The sequence below is a fragment of the Grus americana genome, chromosome 1, assembly GCF_028858705.1.
Source record: "Grus americana isolate bGruAme1 chromosome 1, bGruAme1.mat, whole genome shotgun sequence".
In the NCBI taxonomy this organism is placed as follows: domain Eukaryota; kingdom Metazoa; phylum Chordata; class Aves; order Gruiformes; family Gruidae; genus Grus; species Grus americana.
Genome location: NC_072852.1, coordinates 196230225 through 196245547, shown reverse-complemented (window position 1 = coordinate 196245547; position 15323 = coordinate 196230225). Strand labels below are relative to the sequence as shown.

At 42.6% G+C, this 15323-nt stretch overlaps 1 protein-coding gene across 4 annotated transcripts in view; it reads left to right on the top strand.

Annotated features, from left to right (window-relative positions):
* The window catches only part of MTUS2 (microtubule associated scaffold protein 2), a 324919-nt gene that overhangs the window by 105030 nt on the left and 204566 nt on the right, over positions 1 to 15323 (top strand). For all 4 annotated transcript variants that reach the window (XM_054812918.1, XM_054812935.1, XM_054812912.1 and 1 more), the window contains one exon: positions 11033 to 13629. In XM_054812918.1, coding sequence (XP_054668893.1) covers positions 11338 to 13629 — 2292 coding nt within the window. In that variant the 5' untranslated portion in view covers positions 11033 to 11337. The remainder of the gene's footprint in view (positions 1 to 11032; positions 13630 to 15323) is intronic.

The window sequence follows — 15323 nt, the reverse complement described above, 5'->3', positions numbered from 1 at the left end:
GGCTTGAGTGGAATAATTATGTATGTTCCTTCTGCCCTCCTAACAGCTGGAATTACACCTGGAAACCTACTTCATGTACTTTACAGAGCCTGGTAGGAAAGTACAACTGTGAATAAAAACACACTGAGCTTTATGCTCAGTTGTTGTAACTGATGTAACCAGGGTCCTCTAGTCCAGAGCCCAGTCTGGGTTTTACCACAGTTTTCATCTTGCCACTGTTTTTTAAAACAAATTGATAGTGGGCTCCTCCACCCTTAGCTCTCAATTCAAAAAGAAAAATATTTTGGAAATGTAGATCAAATTATGGAAGATGGTTTTTACTGGAGTTAAAGCAAATGAGCAGAATTTCTGATAATGCTTTACATTTGTTTTGTTTTTTTACTGATGAGTTGCCTCTGTATATCTGCAGTAATGTTTCTGAAGGTTTGACTGCAGTGATTTTGTGAAAGCTTGACAGCATTACAGAACTGGTGGTGGTTCAAACTGAAATGTGCAAACCTAGCAATCTAAAATTAGGGTCCTAAATTCATCTTTAGGTATTCAGTTAAGAACTGACACATTTACCTGTCGGTGAATTCAGTAGAATTCAGAAAATGATGTGGAAAGACAGTTTATCCTTGGCTACACTTGAAGTTAAACTGAGTTCAGCACCAGCTGTAACTGCTTTATCAGCAGTGGGTAAATTTGCTGGAGTAGACAAAGCTTCTGAGTTTCTGGGTTTTGCTCAATAGGAATCAAATTTATGAACTTTTTTATGCTTGAGTGTTATAGCTAAATATATTTTTTTCTGTCTCCCAGATGTTTTTTGGAAAGCAGGAAAGATTTAGCAGTCTTAGCAAAAAAAACAATGATCATTTTGGAAACATTTCACAATCCCCTTTGTATGTCAAGATTTCGTGCTGCACAGAAATAAATTAAGCAGTGTTTCGGGGCCCAGCACATCCACCGTCCAGCTGTTGCAGATTTTATGATAAACTGTAGTTCATGTATTTGGATAGAGAGGGACATACTAAGTTGCTGGCTGGGATCTGCAGGGTGAAGGTGCTCAGAAAGGGTGGGCAGGATCCCTTTGCTGCTCCCTCCCCTCTGACAGAGGAAAACAACAGGAGTTGATGGTGCATCTCTCACCTTCATTACCATCTGCTATTTACATTAATGGCATCATGCCGAGTGCCAAGTGGTGAAGCAGTGCGTGGATGGTGGCCCTACTAGCATCCAGGGGCATAAGGAAGAGTGCAGAGGGCTGTTCCCGTGCCTTGTGTTTGGGGTCAGTCCTGGGGTAACATGTCCATACGTAACAGGTCGGCTGAGCTGCGGCCACGTGAACTTGGCTTGATGTGTCATATTTCTTCTGTTTGTTTCCACTTGTTTGGGATGAATCAGGTTTTGGCTTGACTATACTCGCCTCCAAGAAAACGTCTTTACTGCTTGCTTTCTTGCCATTTCATTTGTTCTATGGTGCTTTGGGGTGATCAGTGATAAACTTCTCTCCTTTGGCCCTTTTATTCAAGATTTTCTTGTACTGCCTGTGTTTCGCTCGTGGCTGTGGCATTATAGATAGATCTACATGGACTGGAGCTCTGGGCTGAGGCCGTGCCTCACGTGATTTACCAGCTCTTACTACTTAAACAGCCAGGATGCCCTCATCTAATACTGTCTCTCTTCACAGTTGCTTTCCCTGAGGTTCTGCTGTTTGTTTTTCTTTGAAGTCCTGAACTGAATAGCATTGTGCCTCAGAAAGTGTGAGCTGTTCCTATACCTTTAACCAGGTATACTTATCTGGAATTAAAATAAAACCAGACATTTGTTCAAGATAAGTTGCTGTGGTTATCAAATCAGCTTCCTGGTTGCCATTGCTAAGACGATCAGAGACTTCTGCCTTTTGAGGGGAGATCCGATTAATAGGATTGCTTATATCGGAGTATGTTGTCTTATCCAACAGTGAACATTTGAAAGCAAATGGAAATGTTAAAAAAGAAGTCTTGAAAAACAACTGTTAAGTCTTATGCCTTGTGGAGACGTGATTGATGTTAATAATTAAAATAATTTGTCAGTTTTGATAATGAGAAACTTTAATCCTAAATCCTGTAGTCCTTTGAAATAGCAGTAAGCAGGATCCTTTCCACATAACATGCTTTGGGAATTCAGCCCTCACAGGTAATAAATTATTAGGGTAGTTCTTCAGATTTGTATTACAAAATGCAGTTTTGACCAAAAAACCCCCCAAACTCACACATTTACAAGTTTCTTATGAAAATGAAATAATTTATATACATTATCTAGGAATGTTTTTGCTCTGTTTGCATTGAAGATGTACTGATCCCCACAGTGTAACTGGAGGTAAATTAAGGAGCTGTACAAATATTTCTGCTCTTTGTATCACCATGGCAGGAAAAGTTGTGGGTCTGTTCCCAAGGGAGACCAAGCAGCCGCAGGTTGCTTTGGCCAACAGCAGTTGCACGTGGTCGTGGCTGTTTCCCATCCACAGTAGGGCCTATGAGATAAAACGCTCCAGTGCTGTAAAGGAATATTCAGCCAAAGGAAAACCAGTGTAATCTCTTTGCTCTCCCTGCTGGGTTGATATCCTCCAGTTGCCATACATAGGCAATTAAGGATATATATAAAAATGCTTCTAACATGGAGCGTCTTTTCCATTTTTTTCATTTTATTCAGAAAGGAAAGTTACACTTGCAAGCCAGTTATACATCATGATACTGCCAGGAGCTACAGTGATTTCCAGGGGTCGGGTTTCATGCTAGCACCTGATTTTTCAGTCCTATTGCTTCAGGTCAGGGAGAGAGATGCTGCCACCTCCCCTCTCCTGGGAAAATCAGGGGACAACCTTGCTTTAGCACCTTATTGGCTGTGCTTTCGGTAGTGGTGCATGTGGCCGTGATTTCCAGCAAGTAGGGAGTCCCTAAAATCCCTGGGGAAAGCGAGCAAAGAGTGCAAACATGCAGGACCTAGAGGATGAGGCTGTACTCTGATGTGGGTGCTCTCTGGTTGATTCTGGTGGTGGGCAGGACCTGGGCTGAATCCTTCTCAGCAGCCCTCCTCCGGCTACGTCACTGTCTCATTCGTCACGGGCTTGGTTCTCAGGAGCTCAGAAGCTTGGTGGATGGTCACGTAGGTATGTGGCCATACCTGGCGCGTTTGGTGTGTGCAATATCCTTCATGTGACGTGGCAACTGGAAGTAAAGGGGAAATACTGACCCCAGGAAAGAAGTGAAAAAGAAATATCTCTTCATAGGCGTAATGAAAGCAAGAACCAGAATCCTCCACTGGGCTTATTATCACCCCGTTATTTAGGAAAAGAAAATACTAATTTTTATAGAGGAAATAACCTTTCTATATCATCTGATTTGCCATTTAAAAAAACTTTTAAACATGCAGATATGAAGTAAATCTGATATTGAAATATTGTTTGGAACTGTAAAGTGAAAAAATTAATTTAGAAAATTTTAAGAAAATTTATGAAGTTTAAGAAAATTTAGAAAATTTTGAAGCTAAATGTGGCAACTGTTTAAAATGTTTAGTTAATTTGTTCATAATTTTGATAAAATTAATTTGATAAACTAGCATAAGTTCATTAATAATTTGAATGAACTAAACCCTGTTTTACTAGTGAATAAAAAATAAAATATAACTGAAAACCTTTGCTTTCGCTTATGAAACGTCTCATTCCCTACCACTAGCTATTCTATATCCAATTTTTATATCTATATATAGATATAGGTATAAAATAGATAATCATGTAAATAATGAAAAGGCATGGAACCCACTACAACACTGAAATCATGTAAAGGCATGAAACCCGCTACAACACTGAAATTCTAGAAATGCTACAGGATGACACTCTAGAAAAGCCTCTAAAATTTTCAGATCATTCCAGTTTTACAAGTGCATAAGAACTGCCTTCCTACCATTTTCCAGTGTGTAAAAATTTAACATTTGTTCCACCGTTTCTCTTCTCTGCCTCTTAATAGCTCATCAGGCAGAAAGTTGTCTATCTGAAGTACTGTCCTCTTCATGATATACAGCAACATTTCCATAGGATCTGCCAACGATGAGATTATGCTGTAATTTCCCCAAACAGCTGGGTCTGCTTCATTATGAATAGAAGCCGTTGGGGATTGTATCCAAATCTTAGTTCTCAGCTTTCCAAATCACATTAACAAAATTATCACATGCCTGGGTGAGTGCTTCTCCACCACTTTTAATTAATTCCGATTGTATGTTACCCACTCCAAAAGGTTTATTGGCTTTTTTTTGAATGTCCTAGTATCAGCTTTCAACTTCCATCACCATTGGAAGAAGTTATTTGTAACGATTTGGGCTTCTCATGAAGATATTCCCATCTTCTTCCCTTACAGCACTGTATGTTCTTTGTCCGTGGTGCTCATTTCTTGGCAGTGTGCATCCCTGGCATTAGCTGAGGTGGTATCTCTTCTCCCAGAGAAGTCCTCAGCCAGGCTGTGGCTGGTTTAAGAGTCCTGCCCAGCGGCATTTCTTGGGACAGCTGTGCATATCAGGAGGCTGCTGTTCATGCCAGTTTTCTGTAGTAACTGTAAGAACCGCATCTGTTTCCCGCCTCATACAAATATATTCCTCATGTACTTTCATCTGTCTTCTTCCATCACTGCGTTGGTCAGACAGTGGGATGATCTTCCCTGTGGGATGAGATTTCTTTCTTGGGGACCGTTTCTGCAGGATTTTATCTGTGGACACTGTAACGCAGTCAGAGATGCTCGTCCTGTTCTGATCTGCGCTGCTTGTGCGGAGAGCAGCTTTTGCTCAGCCCTAGTCCTGGATGCTACAGGGATTTGCGAACTTGGAGCTCATGACCAGGATAGTCTTTGAGGGTAATGACTGGAGGCTTCTCACTTCACACTTTCAACTAAGTTGTGATCAGGCAGCTTTGGCTGCATTCTGGGAGGATAAACACCCCATCACACCTCTTGGCCTCCTCTCTGAGTCAGGACAAAGTAGGCTGGTGTGCAGGTCTCCACATGCAGCTGAAGGCATGATCCTTGTCCCAGGCAGCACAACCCACTACCCCACCAGGCCAAGAGCATTTACTTTGCAGGAGCAGGCAGCCGATGGCTGGCCTATGGTTGAGCATTTGCAGGCTACTGGCTCTGCCCCTTCCAGTTACAAACCCATTGCATTTTTTTATGGTAGTAGCAAGAGGCATAGGTTTGGTGGCAGGTGGTTAGTGAGGTGTGGTGGGTTGACCCTGGCTGAACACCAGGTGCCCACCAAAGCTGCTCTGTCACTGTCCTCCTCAGCTGGGCAGGGGAGAGAAAATATAACGAAAGGCTTATGGGTCAAGATAAGGACAGGGAGAGATCACTCACCAATTACTGTCATGGGCAAAACAGACTCAACTTGGGGAAATTTAATTTTTATTACCAATCAAAATCAGTGTAAGATAATGAGAAATAAAACCTAAATCTTAAAACACCTTCCCCCCACCCCTCCCTTCTTCCTGGGCTCAACTTCACTCCTGATTTCAACTTATTCCCCCCTCAGCAGCGCAGGGGGACGGGGAATGGGGGTTGTGGTCAGTTCATCACACGTTGTTTGTGCTGCTCCTTCCTCCTCAGGGGGAGAACTCCTCACACTCTTCACCTGCTCCAGCATGGGGTCCTCCACAAACTTCTCCAACATGAGTCCTTCCCATGGGCTGCGGTTCTTCACAAACTGCTCCAGCGTGGGTTCCTTCCATGGGGTGCAGTCCTTCAGGACCCGACTGCTCCAGCGTGGGGTCCCCCACGGGGTCACAAGTCCTGCCAGCAAACCTGCTCCAGTGTGGACTCCTCTCTCCATGTGACCACAGGTCCTGCCAGGAACTTGCTCCAGCCTGGGCTTCCCATGGGGTCACAGCCTCCTTCGGGCATCCACTTGCTCCAGCGTGGGGTCCTCCACGGGCTGCAGATGGAATCTCTGCTCCATCATCATCCTCCATGGGCTGCAGGGGGACAGCCTGCTTCACCATGGTCTTCCCCATGGGCTGCAGGGGGATCTCTGCTCCGGCGCCTGGAGCACCTCCTGCCCCTCCTTCTGCACTGACCTTGGTGAATGCAGAGTTGTTCCTATCACATATTCTCACTCTTCTCCCTGGCTGCAATTGCTCCTGGTGGTTTTTTTATCCATCTTAAATGTTACCCCAGAGGTGCTACCACTGTTGCTGATGGGCTTGGCCTTGGCCAGCGGCAGGCCTGTCTTAGAGCCGGCTGGCATTGGCTCTGTCAGACACAGGGGAAGCTTCTAGCAGCTTCTCACAGAAGCCACCCCTGTAGCCCCCCCTGCTACCAAAACCTTGCCATGCAAACCCAATACATAAGGCATTCAGGTGCTTCTCATACACTTTATACGGAAAGAGCGATCAGCCTGAGCTGTGCACAGTGTTAGCAGTACAACCAGATGTTTTTAGTGTATCTTGCTGTAAAAATTCTGGGTTTAGACTTTCAGTACAGGCATGGGTAAGCAGCTATGACAGGCTGCATTAGGAAATGTTTATACAGGAGCCAAACTTCTCAATACGTTTCAGGTTTTATTTCTTTACCCCCACTTTTATTTTCCATGTGTTTTGAGAATTCCTTTGCATATCTCATAATTATTACTGTTCAATTTTTGTGGCAAATTGAAAACAAAACAGCCAATAACATGGTAATGCTTTACCATTTTTCTTTTATTTGGTGCCTACTGAGGATAACAATATTTCTATGCTGCTTGTTTTTTTTTAAAAAAAAAAAAAAAAGCTGCTGTTGGTATTTAGAAGCAGGCTGCTTTCTTTTTCCAGCCAGCTACAATTTACAAATTTGAGCTCTGCTGCTGCAGTCCATACTGTGTGTCATGGGGTTAGAAATCATCGAGCTCAGCTTCACCTTCTCCCTGGTATCTCCAGAGGATGAGGTGGGACCTGCTGGCTAAATGCAGCTTAGGATGGAGCAGAGTGTAGGGGAGGAACTGCAATAGCAGACAGGAAGAAACTCTTGTGGACTTCTTTCCTAGATCATCATTACCTGAGCTCAGGTTTAGAATAGAGGCTCTTAAAAGATAGACATCTCAGAAGGAAACTGATACTGTCGAACTTAAACAAAAGTATTTAATTATGTTTCTGGCTCCTTGAACTTTTCTCCACCCTGTGGGATTCATAACTAACCATAGTCTGGTGGATATCCTTTTATTCTACTGTCTAACATGCTCACATCACTTTGTAAAGGCTTTTTCACAAATACAGTTATTGCATCCTGCCAAGATGCTGTGGTGTGGAGAGCTATGACTTCATCTTCCACTCTCAGCAATTCAAAGGGGACATTTTTACACTATACAGTATCAAGAAATGTTTACCCGTATCAAAGTTTACATAGACCAAGTCCAGTCTTTAAGACTTGCAGTCATATTTCTTGTCCAGGGTCCCCAGTGAGATGTTGCTCAGTAATGAGGTGGTGTCCTTGCTGGGATCGAGTCTCCTCTTACCCCCTGCTCCTGCACTAAAGAGGGCATCTGAAGAGTTAGGAGGTTCACATATCTGTCATCTCAGAGCCTCTGCACAGCAGGGAGTGACTTTAGATTTGTGTATGTCAGCCAACATCAGTCTAGAAAGATGAGCAATAAAAAATAGAGGAAGAGCCAGCAGAACCCAGGCACAGCTGAGTCTTTTCATCTCACTGACTCCAAAGAGCATAGTGCAGTTGAGCCTAGACAGTGCCACGTAAACTATCCTGCAGAAAATCTAAGCGAAAGCTTCTTAAATGGAAGCTATCTATAGAAGAACAAATCTTCTGAAGTCCCAAATGGAACACAAAATCACACGTCTTACTCTCAAATACACCTATCACAGTATATAAGTCTTTATTACATTAATTGAATCAAACCCAAAAGCTTGTATTCCTTAACAGAGAAAACTGGATTAATAAGGTGTTAATTGACATAAATGCTTGCTTATATTTTGATATTAATTTAGCAGGAGTCCTGGGCTGTCAGTATGTTCTATAGCAGAATGCCACCTTGTATTATTTTCAAACATAGAATAATTATTCTGTGTATTCATTGCAATGGCAACTGTAAAAAAAAAATAAATTACCAAGTTAAACAGGCAATATTTTTCAGAAGAAAATATTTTTAGGTAATTGTATGGATGCTTATTGTAAGGATGTAATGGGTTCTTCAAGTCTGTGACATCCTTAATGTGAGACTGGATGTCACCAGAAGAGACAGACTTGGAAGATCGTGTGCATAGAGTCCATCCTGGAAGGTGTTAGCACTGGATGAACCACCTTTCCAAGGTGCCTGTCCCTCACTGACTCTGGAGGATGCACAGAAGCAGTGCTAACACTGCATGAGATTAATCTCTGCCTAGACAGTATTTTATTGTGCTTTCTCTTAAAACCAGTGTAATTACGCATACATTTGAAGTCCATATCTCTGGCCAGCATTGCCTGCTTTAAGAGGTTAATCTCAACTGGTAGTGTACTGAGATTGTGCAATGCCCTGTATTTGAAATGTATTTCCTGACCCTCATTTTCATCACTTTGTACCAGCAACATTAAAACAAATTATTTGGTCTGGCCTCTGAAGCATATCAGGAGGGCCTGTCTCACACACTGTGTGTGAAGATGCTTTGAACGAATACAGATATTTCCACAATGTTTTTTTCAAAACGGTCTTCATTTGCAGTACTGCTAATCATATTGGGGGCAGTGTAAACAAGAGGAACCAACGACCGCTTAGCACCGTGTTCATAATCTTAAATGCCTTAATTAACTTTGTTCTAAACCCATGTAAGAGATTTAGAGAAGAAAATAAGTGGCAAATTAATGTATTGCTCTATTTGTACATTTGAAATGTGTGCGGCCTGATATGGTACTTAGGGTTTAATGCACATCATCATCATCATCATTTACCAATTTATTTATATATACTGCCATAGCACTCGGAGGTTCAGTGTCACTGTGAGCACAAGGCAGGGAAGGAGCAACTAGTGGGACAGAGGAGCCGTGAATGAAGAAGTGAAGTTGAGATTGGGAAAAAAAGGGGGTAGGTGAGGGAAGGTATTTTAGGGTTTTTTTGTCTTTGTTCCTCAGCATCCAACTCTATTTTAACTGGCAATAAATTAAATTACTTTTCCTCAAGTCAAGTCTGTTTTGCCTGTGATGGTACTCGGTAAGTGATCTTCTTGTCTTTATCTTGACCCATAAGCTTCTTCATCTTCTCTTCTCTCCCTGTCCCATTGAGAAGGGAGAGTGAGAGAGCAGCTGGGTGGGCATCTGGCAGCCAGCCATGGTAAACCCACCACGATCTGTTAAAGTTTTGGGACACTGAGTGACACTTTTGGTGAGAGAGTACAAGGTAGTACAAGAAAGACGAGGATGAGTTCCCCCATCTTTTTCTCAGTTCCCCAAAGCTTTCCTCACTGCACTTTCTGTTAAATTTGCCTTTCTTCATAGGAGAGGTGTTCCAGCCTCTGATCATTTTCGTGGCCCTCACTTTTGGGACCACAGAGTGTTGCCAATTGCCAACTGAGGGAGAAACATGAGCTGACCAGCCTCAGCTCCCTCTGGAGCCCATCAATGCCCCTTCCCAGCTAAAACAACAGATGTGCTTTGCCCAGCAAGGAGCATTTAGAGTTCAGCTTTCAGGCTGAATATATACATTTTTTTGGGGGGGAAAAAAACCCAACAAGACATGAACCAAACAACTCCATAATGCATATATTTAATTTAATAAGTACTCAATTCTTTTTTCTCTGGGAATAAGGACAGAACACAGAAGTAGTTTAAAAGTCTTGCTTTACAATGTTTTGTGAATAAATTCTATAACATAATTCTGTGCTCTTGAAGTGAAATTCTTAATACTGTGTTCTCTTTCATGAGTTAATTTAATTAGTTATTGTTTGCTGAAGAGCTGGAACTATGCCAGGAGCCTGAATCCAGACTCAACCAACGTGCATGTGTGCCATATAAAGAAACTGGATTGAGCTCAAAGCCAGATGTTGTGAGCAGAGCTGAACAGAAGGAGGACCTGCTTATAGCGGGTGTTAGAAGCATATGCCCAGACTTGCACCCACATGCTTATAGCCAGGGCAGTGGACTTAATCAGCACTTCTAATTAGTGGCCCTGTGAGCCCCTGATTAGAAACCCAGCACAGCTGGGAGCATTGCAAGTGCTTTGAATTCTACCTTCTGGGACCTGTGGAGTATATTCCAATTTCCAGTGTCCATATTTCTTTATCATGAAGGGTATGGATATACAGGGTACAAGAAATATCTCAGAGAGTGAATTTAGGCATCGCATAGACAGAAATGTCCCTTTCAGCTTCTTGGAGGTGATAGAGGACAAAATCTAGGCTCCCAAAGCCACAGGTGGGAGAGAGAGACGAAAGGAGCTGCACCGTATTGGGACTGGTGTATAATCCTCCGTATCTGAACATACACATATGCAGCTGTCTCAGAAAAACAGTTTTTCTTTGCAGGCCTCCAGCCATAGTTTTTGCTTTCTTGGCATCGATTGATCTGGCTAAGAAATGTTGGGGTGTCAGCACAAGTACGGCAGTGATTTGTACAAGGCAAGGAGAGAAACCCACAAATGTTCCCTAACAGAGCTGGAGTTCTAGTACTTAGGGCTTCTCTGTACAATGGTGCTTTAAATACATCAGTAACCACCCTTGGTGTAATGAAGAGATTGTTATAGCAATATGAAAATGCTTAGACCCTCGATGTGGGGTCCCATTTTCACCTAGCTATTTATGCCTATTTCCAATTGTAAATCTATGTGGCTTTAAAACAGTAGCAACTGCTCTTCTAACCAGGACAGTTTTAACTGTGTAACTTCTCAAGTCAGAGATCAGTGCTACGCTAAGAATCTTTGCTGGGAGCAAAACTGTGATCGAAACAGCATCTAAAGTGTTCTATCCTGGGGACATACCTGGGAGTGCTGCTGATTTTAACTTTGTTTTAGTTAGCATGATTCCAGACATCAGTGTAACGTTGTCTGGTTTTGTTTTGTTTTGTTTTTTTTCTCATAGGTTGGCTGGATTAACTGGCTCTCATTCAGAGGGAACTTCACAAATCTATTTTGCTTTCATTGAACCTCTCTACTGCACGTCATAAAGATTTCCTAGGTCCAGAGGCTGCACAAAAGACAACTGAGCAGCACAAAAATGTGACTCTGACAAGAGACTCCAAGGTTTCTGACAAGGAATTTTCTACTGATCAGTTTATAATTTAAATGTATAACCGAAGCATGCATAATAGTTAACCTGATAGGGGGGAAAAAAAAGCGTTCTCATTAATTAGGACTGCCAAAAAAGCAGTCACTGGAAGCTTCAAAATGAGTGCTCCGTTAATCCCAAACAAGTCATGTTATGCCCAGCTTCAGGACAACTGCAGCGAAATAAAAAACAATAATGAAAGCATAGTGAGTGTGGGGGATACCAATGCCAACCAAATTGTGACAAAAGTTAGAACCACCGAAGGGAATGTTAAGAAACGTGACTTGACAGATGCGAGTGGGAATATACACCCCGGAGGATCAGAGAAAGTTACTCATCTGAATACAGAGCAGAATAAACTTCTGACCTTCAGAGACTCTCGAACCTGTCACACCGGTGTACAGGAAAGTAAGCTGCCCTCCACCACAAGCAGGGAAATGGGGAAAGATTGTAGGACCAGCGAGGCTAAGGATATATCAAGGCATATCAGGATTAGCCGAGGACAAAGTCTGTCCAATTTAAAAAGTAGCACAAATGATGCCAACCTGGAGGTTATTTCCAAAAGTGATGTTGACTTCACCCAGAACTTTTCTAAGGGTAAAATGTCCAGGACTGTGGAGATGGAGAGAATAAAAAGGCTTTCTTTGGGAAGACCAAGTAAATTCTCTCCTCAATCTGAAACATTTGCAAAAGACTGCGTTGGCCCTGTGTCATGTAAACGTCTGCTTTCTGCATCATTGGACTCCATCGACAGGTCGCACCATTTGATAGGAAATACAGAGAAATCACAAAAAACATCCACGGATCATTTTCTTGGGATGGTGTTTCATCCACTTGACAATAACTCAGAGGAAAATATTGTATTTTATTCTAAACCATCTACCTCAGGGAACAAGAAAATAAGTAAACCAGAAAATGTACCAAATGTTAACACTGAAAGCACACTGCATACTTCTCATTCTCAACATTCAGCTGTTAAGCTCAATGAGATTGCTAGTAAATCAGAAGCACAATTAGGTCAGGGTGATAAAAATAAAAAACTGGATCTTAAGACTGCACCATCTCTACAATCTAAAAATACATGTCAACAAAAGATTGAGAGAATTATGCTGGTAGAGCTCCTGGGATGTCAAAAAGATGAAAATACAGCAATGCAAGAACAGGAAGCCTCTGTATCTGATGCATCAAAATTTCAAGCCTCCCATTTGCAAGACACCTGTAATAAAGTAGAGGATCCATTATCAAGGCAGGTGGTAACCTATCCTGATGACAAATTGGTAAATCATAACGTCACCATCGGTGGGGAAGGGAGAGAAACCAACGACAGTGACAACAAGGCAACTAGCCAGGTTGTTGAGGAATATTTTACTCATAAAGAAGTGGAAACAATATTCCCACTCACCTGTGGTAGTAAATCCAGTGGCAAAGTGACACCTAGAAAAAACGAAAATTTACATGAAGTTGACACAGGTTGTGCTGAAAGAGTTGGTGAACAGATCTCTCTTATACATAACATTAATCTACCTGACAGCAAACCCGTGAAAGTTAATGAGAATAAACTGATGCTAGTCAAAGGAAGCACTGAGGATGCAGCTGTGCCTGCTTCTGATCTCTCAGATCAACACAGAGCACGCAGTGCAGAGACAGTGTCAAACCAACAACCTGACAGCCACGACAGTGATGCAGAAACCTCAAGCTTTTCAATTCCAAGTAAAAAGACAGCTAATGCACAGAAACATCCTCCAGACGAAGCACCAGAGAGCTGTAAGGTGTCAGCAAAGGCCGATGCCCTTTTATGTGTCCCATCTCCCGTGCACCCGGTGGCAACGCTGGATGTTAATAGTCAGCCCACACTATCAAACAGTAATTTGAAGGACCTTTATGCACTTCATGTTGACAAACTGTCACCCTCCTCAGTCCTACCTCCCATTGACAATACGCAGTTGTTAAACATATCCCCTAAAGTGCCTATCAAGACTGCTTGCAGCAGTGCCATCCCAAAACCTATCCTGGTCCACTCCAAGGGCTCCCTCGCAGATAAGGTGGATGTGGACAGTGACGGCAGTGAAAAGCTGGAAGAAAGCATCGAGATAAAACCTGCCATACCCAGGCCCAAACCCGTGAGACCTAAAATCATCACATACATTAGAAGAAACCCTCGTTCAATAGAGCAGCTCGACCCTTCGTTTGCGCCGGCAGGGCTGCCCTTCGGTACACCTGCGTGTGGCATGCCCATCTCTACGGAGCAGAAGGCATCCACCGGAGGGGAGGCGAAGCCACCCAACATTCTGTACGACAAATTTAAACCTGACCTCCAGAAGCCAAGACTCTTCAGTTCTGGACTGGTGGTGTCAGGAATTAGGCCCCCGGGCCATCACTTTGGTCCGATGAGTGAGAAGTTTCTGCAGGAGGTAAGGAGGCAGCTTTGTCAGCCTCTTTTGTATGCTAGGTGGTGATCATTTGCTTACTTGTTGCTGCCAGAAGTTAGTTCTCAAACCTCACGTAAGAAATATATCCTAAATGAAGGCAATGCGTGATCGTTAGAAATAAACTTACTTAACCGTTTCTGGCACTGGCCCAGTTGTGATGTCTGATCTGTGACTGCAAGTTGTCACTGTGCTCCTCCAATGTTTCCCAGCAAACTGGTCACCTGCTAGTAGTATAAACAGGGATGTTTAGAAAGGAAAAGACATGCCATTTGAATTTATCCGTAAATGGAATGTCTTTTTTTTTCCCCAAAGAATAGCTTTGGGAAATGAATGTAATTTGCCCACAGAGACTTTTCCTCCTTAATGGGAAAGTTGGCAGGTTTTTGCAGACAGAGAACTAGAGGTCTAAACTAATTCCCTTCTATTTAGCTGTACTGAAACCCAGGGACTATCAGAGCTCTCATTAGACTGTATACATCATACAGGAAAAGATTTACTTTTCACTCATTTTAATGCCATGTGTTATATTGACCTGCACCGCAAATAAGAAGTCTTCTTTGCCTGGAAAGCCTTCCCTAGCAGACAAAAGGTGATTGAAATCCCTCTGGCTGATTCTGGCTCCTGATATCTCATTGTGTTTCCACATTGATAAGGTGTACAGGAGTCTTGGTTCCCTGAAATCACTGCTAGGAGGTGAGCACAGCGGAGGAAGGTTGACCTTGCTTGGAAGGTGAAGAAAGGACAGGGAAGAGGGAGCTACATTTGGGCCTGTGATGTGCCCTTGCATCCGCTGCTTTGGGACCTGTAGTAGCTCAACAAACAAGCTTTTTATATAAATACTGAAGATAACAACAAGTGTATTTAATATGAACCAGTCTTTAAAAAGAAAGCAAACCTGGTTTTTTGCTGTGTGTCTTATGGTGTTATTGAGGCTATTTTAATGCCTACCTCATTCTACATACAGTATTTCTCCAAGGAAAAGCATTGAAATAACAAATTTGGTGTCAGTGTTGACAATCACAAGTCAGCAAATACCCAAATTAAGATATCGTGTCTGAGCATAGATTGGCCCTTATGGCATGCTAACAGGCAACCTAATGAAGTCATCATGGATTATAGTTTTCCACAGAGCATCATCTCATCCCAAACACAGAAAGGACAGTGCTCACTGCCCTTTCCCCTCTACTTTCAGTTTCCAGCTCTGTCCCTTATATTTTCTGTCCAGAGGAGGAATTATTAAATTAATTGTGAGCTTGTCTATGCCAGCCATTATTAGTATATCTTCATGATCACCTTGTAAGGTGAGGGAAAATTACTAGGTTATTCCCGTTTAATGTATAGCTACAGAAATCAAAGCCAAAATAACCCAGACCATGCAGCTATTTAGCTGTTCATAGGGTGACATGACCCTCTGAAGACCATAGATGTCTATGGCCCATACAGTTGGGGTTCAGATAATCAGGTAAAAGATCAGCAGACACATCTGGGAGCAAAGGACTGATTTCTGTGCACCATTGAGGACTGTTCTTAACGTGAGAAGGACTCAGGTTGTGGCAAGTCTGCAGCATGATTACTCTAGACTAGGGTTACAAGAAGGACACTTGTGGGCTGGAGAAGATCCAAAGCATCTTCTGCCACTCTTCCAAGAAATATGACTTTGGGTGGGTATTTCAATG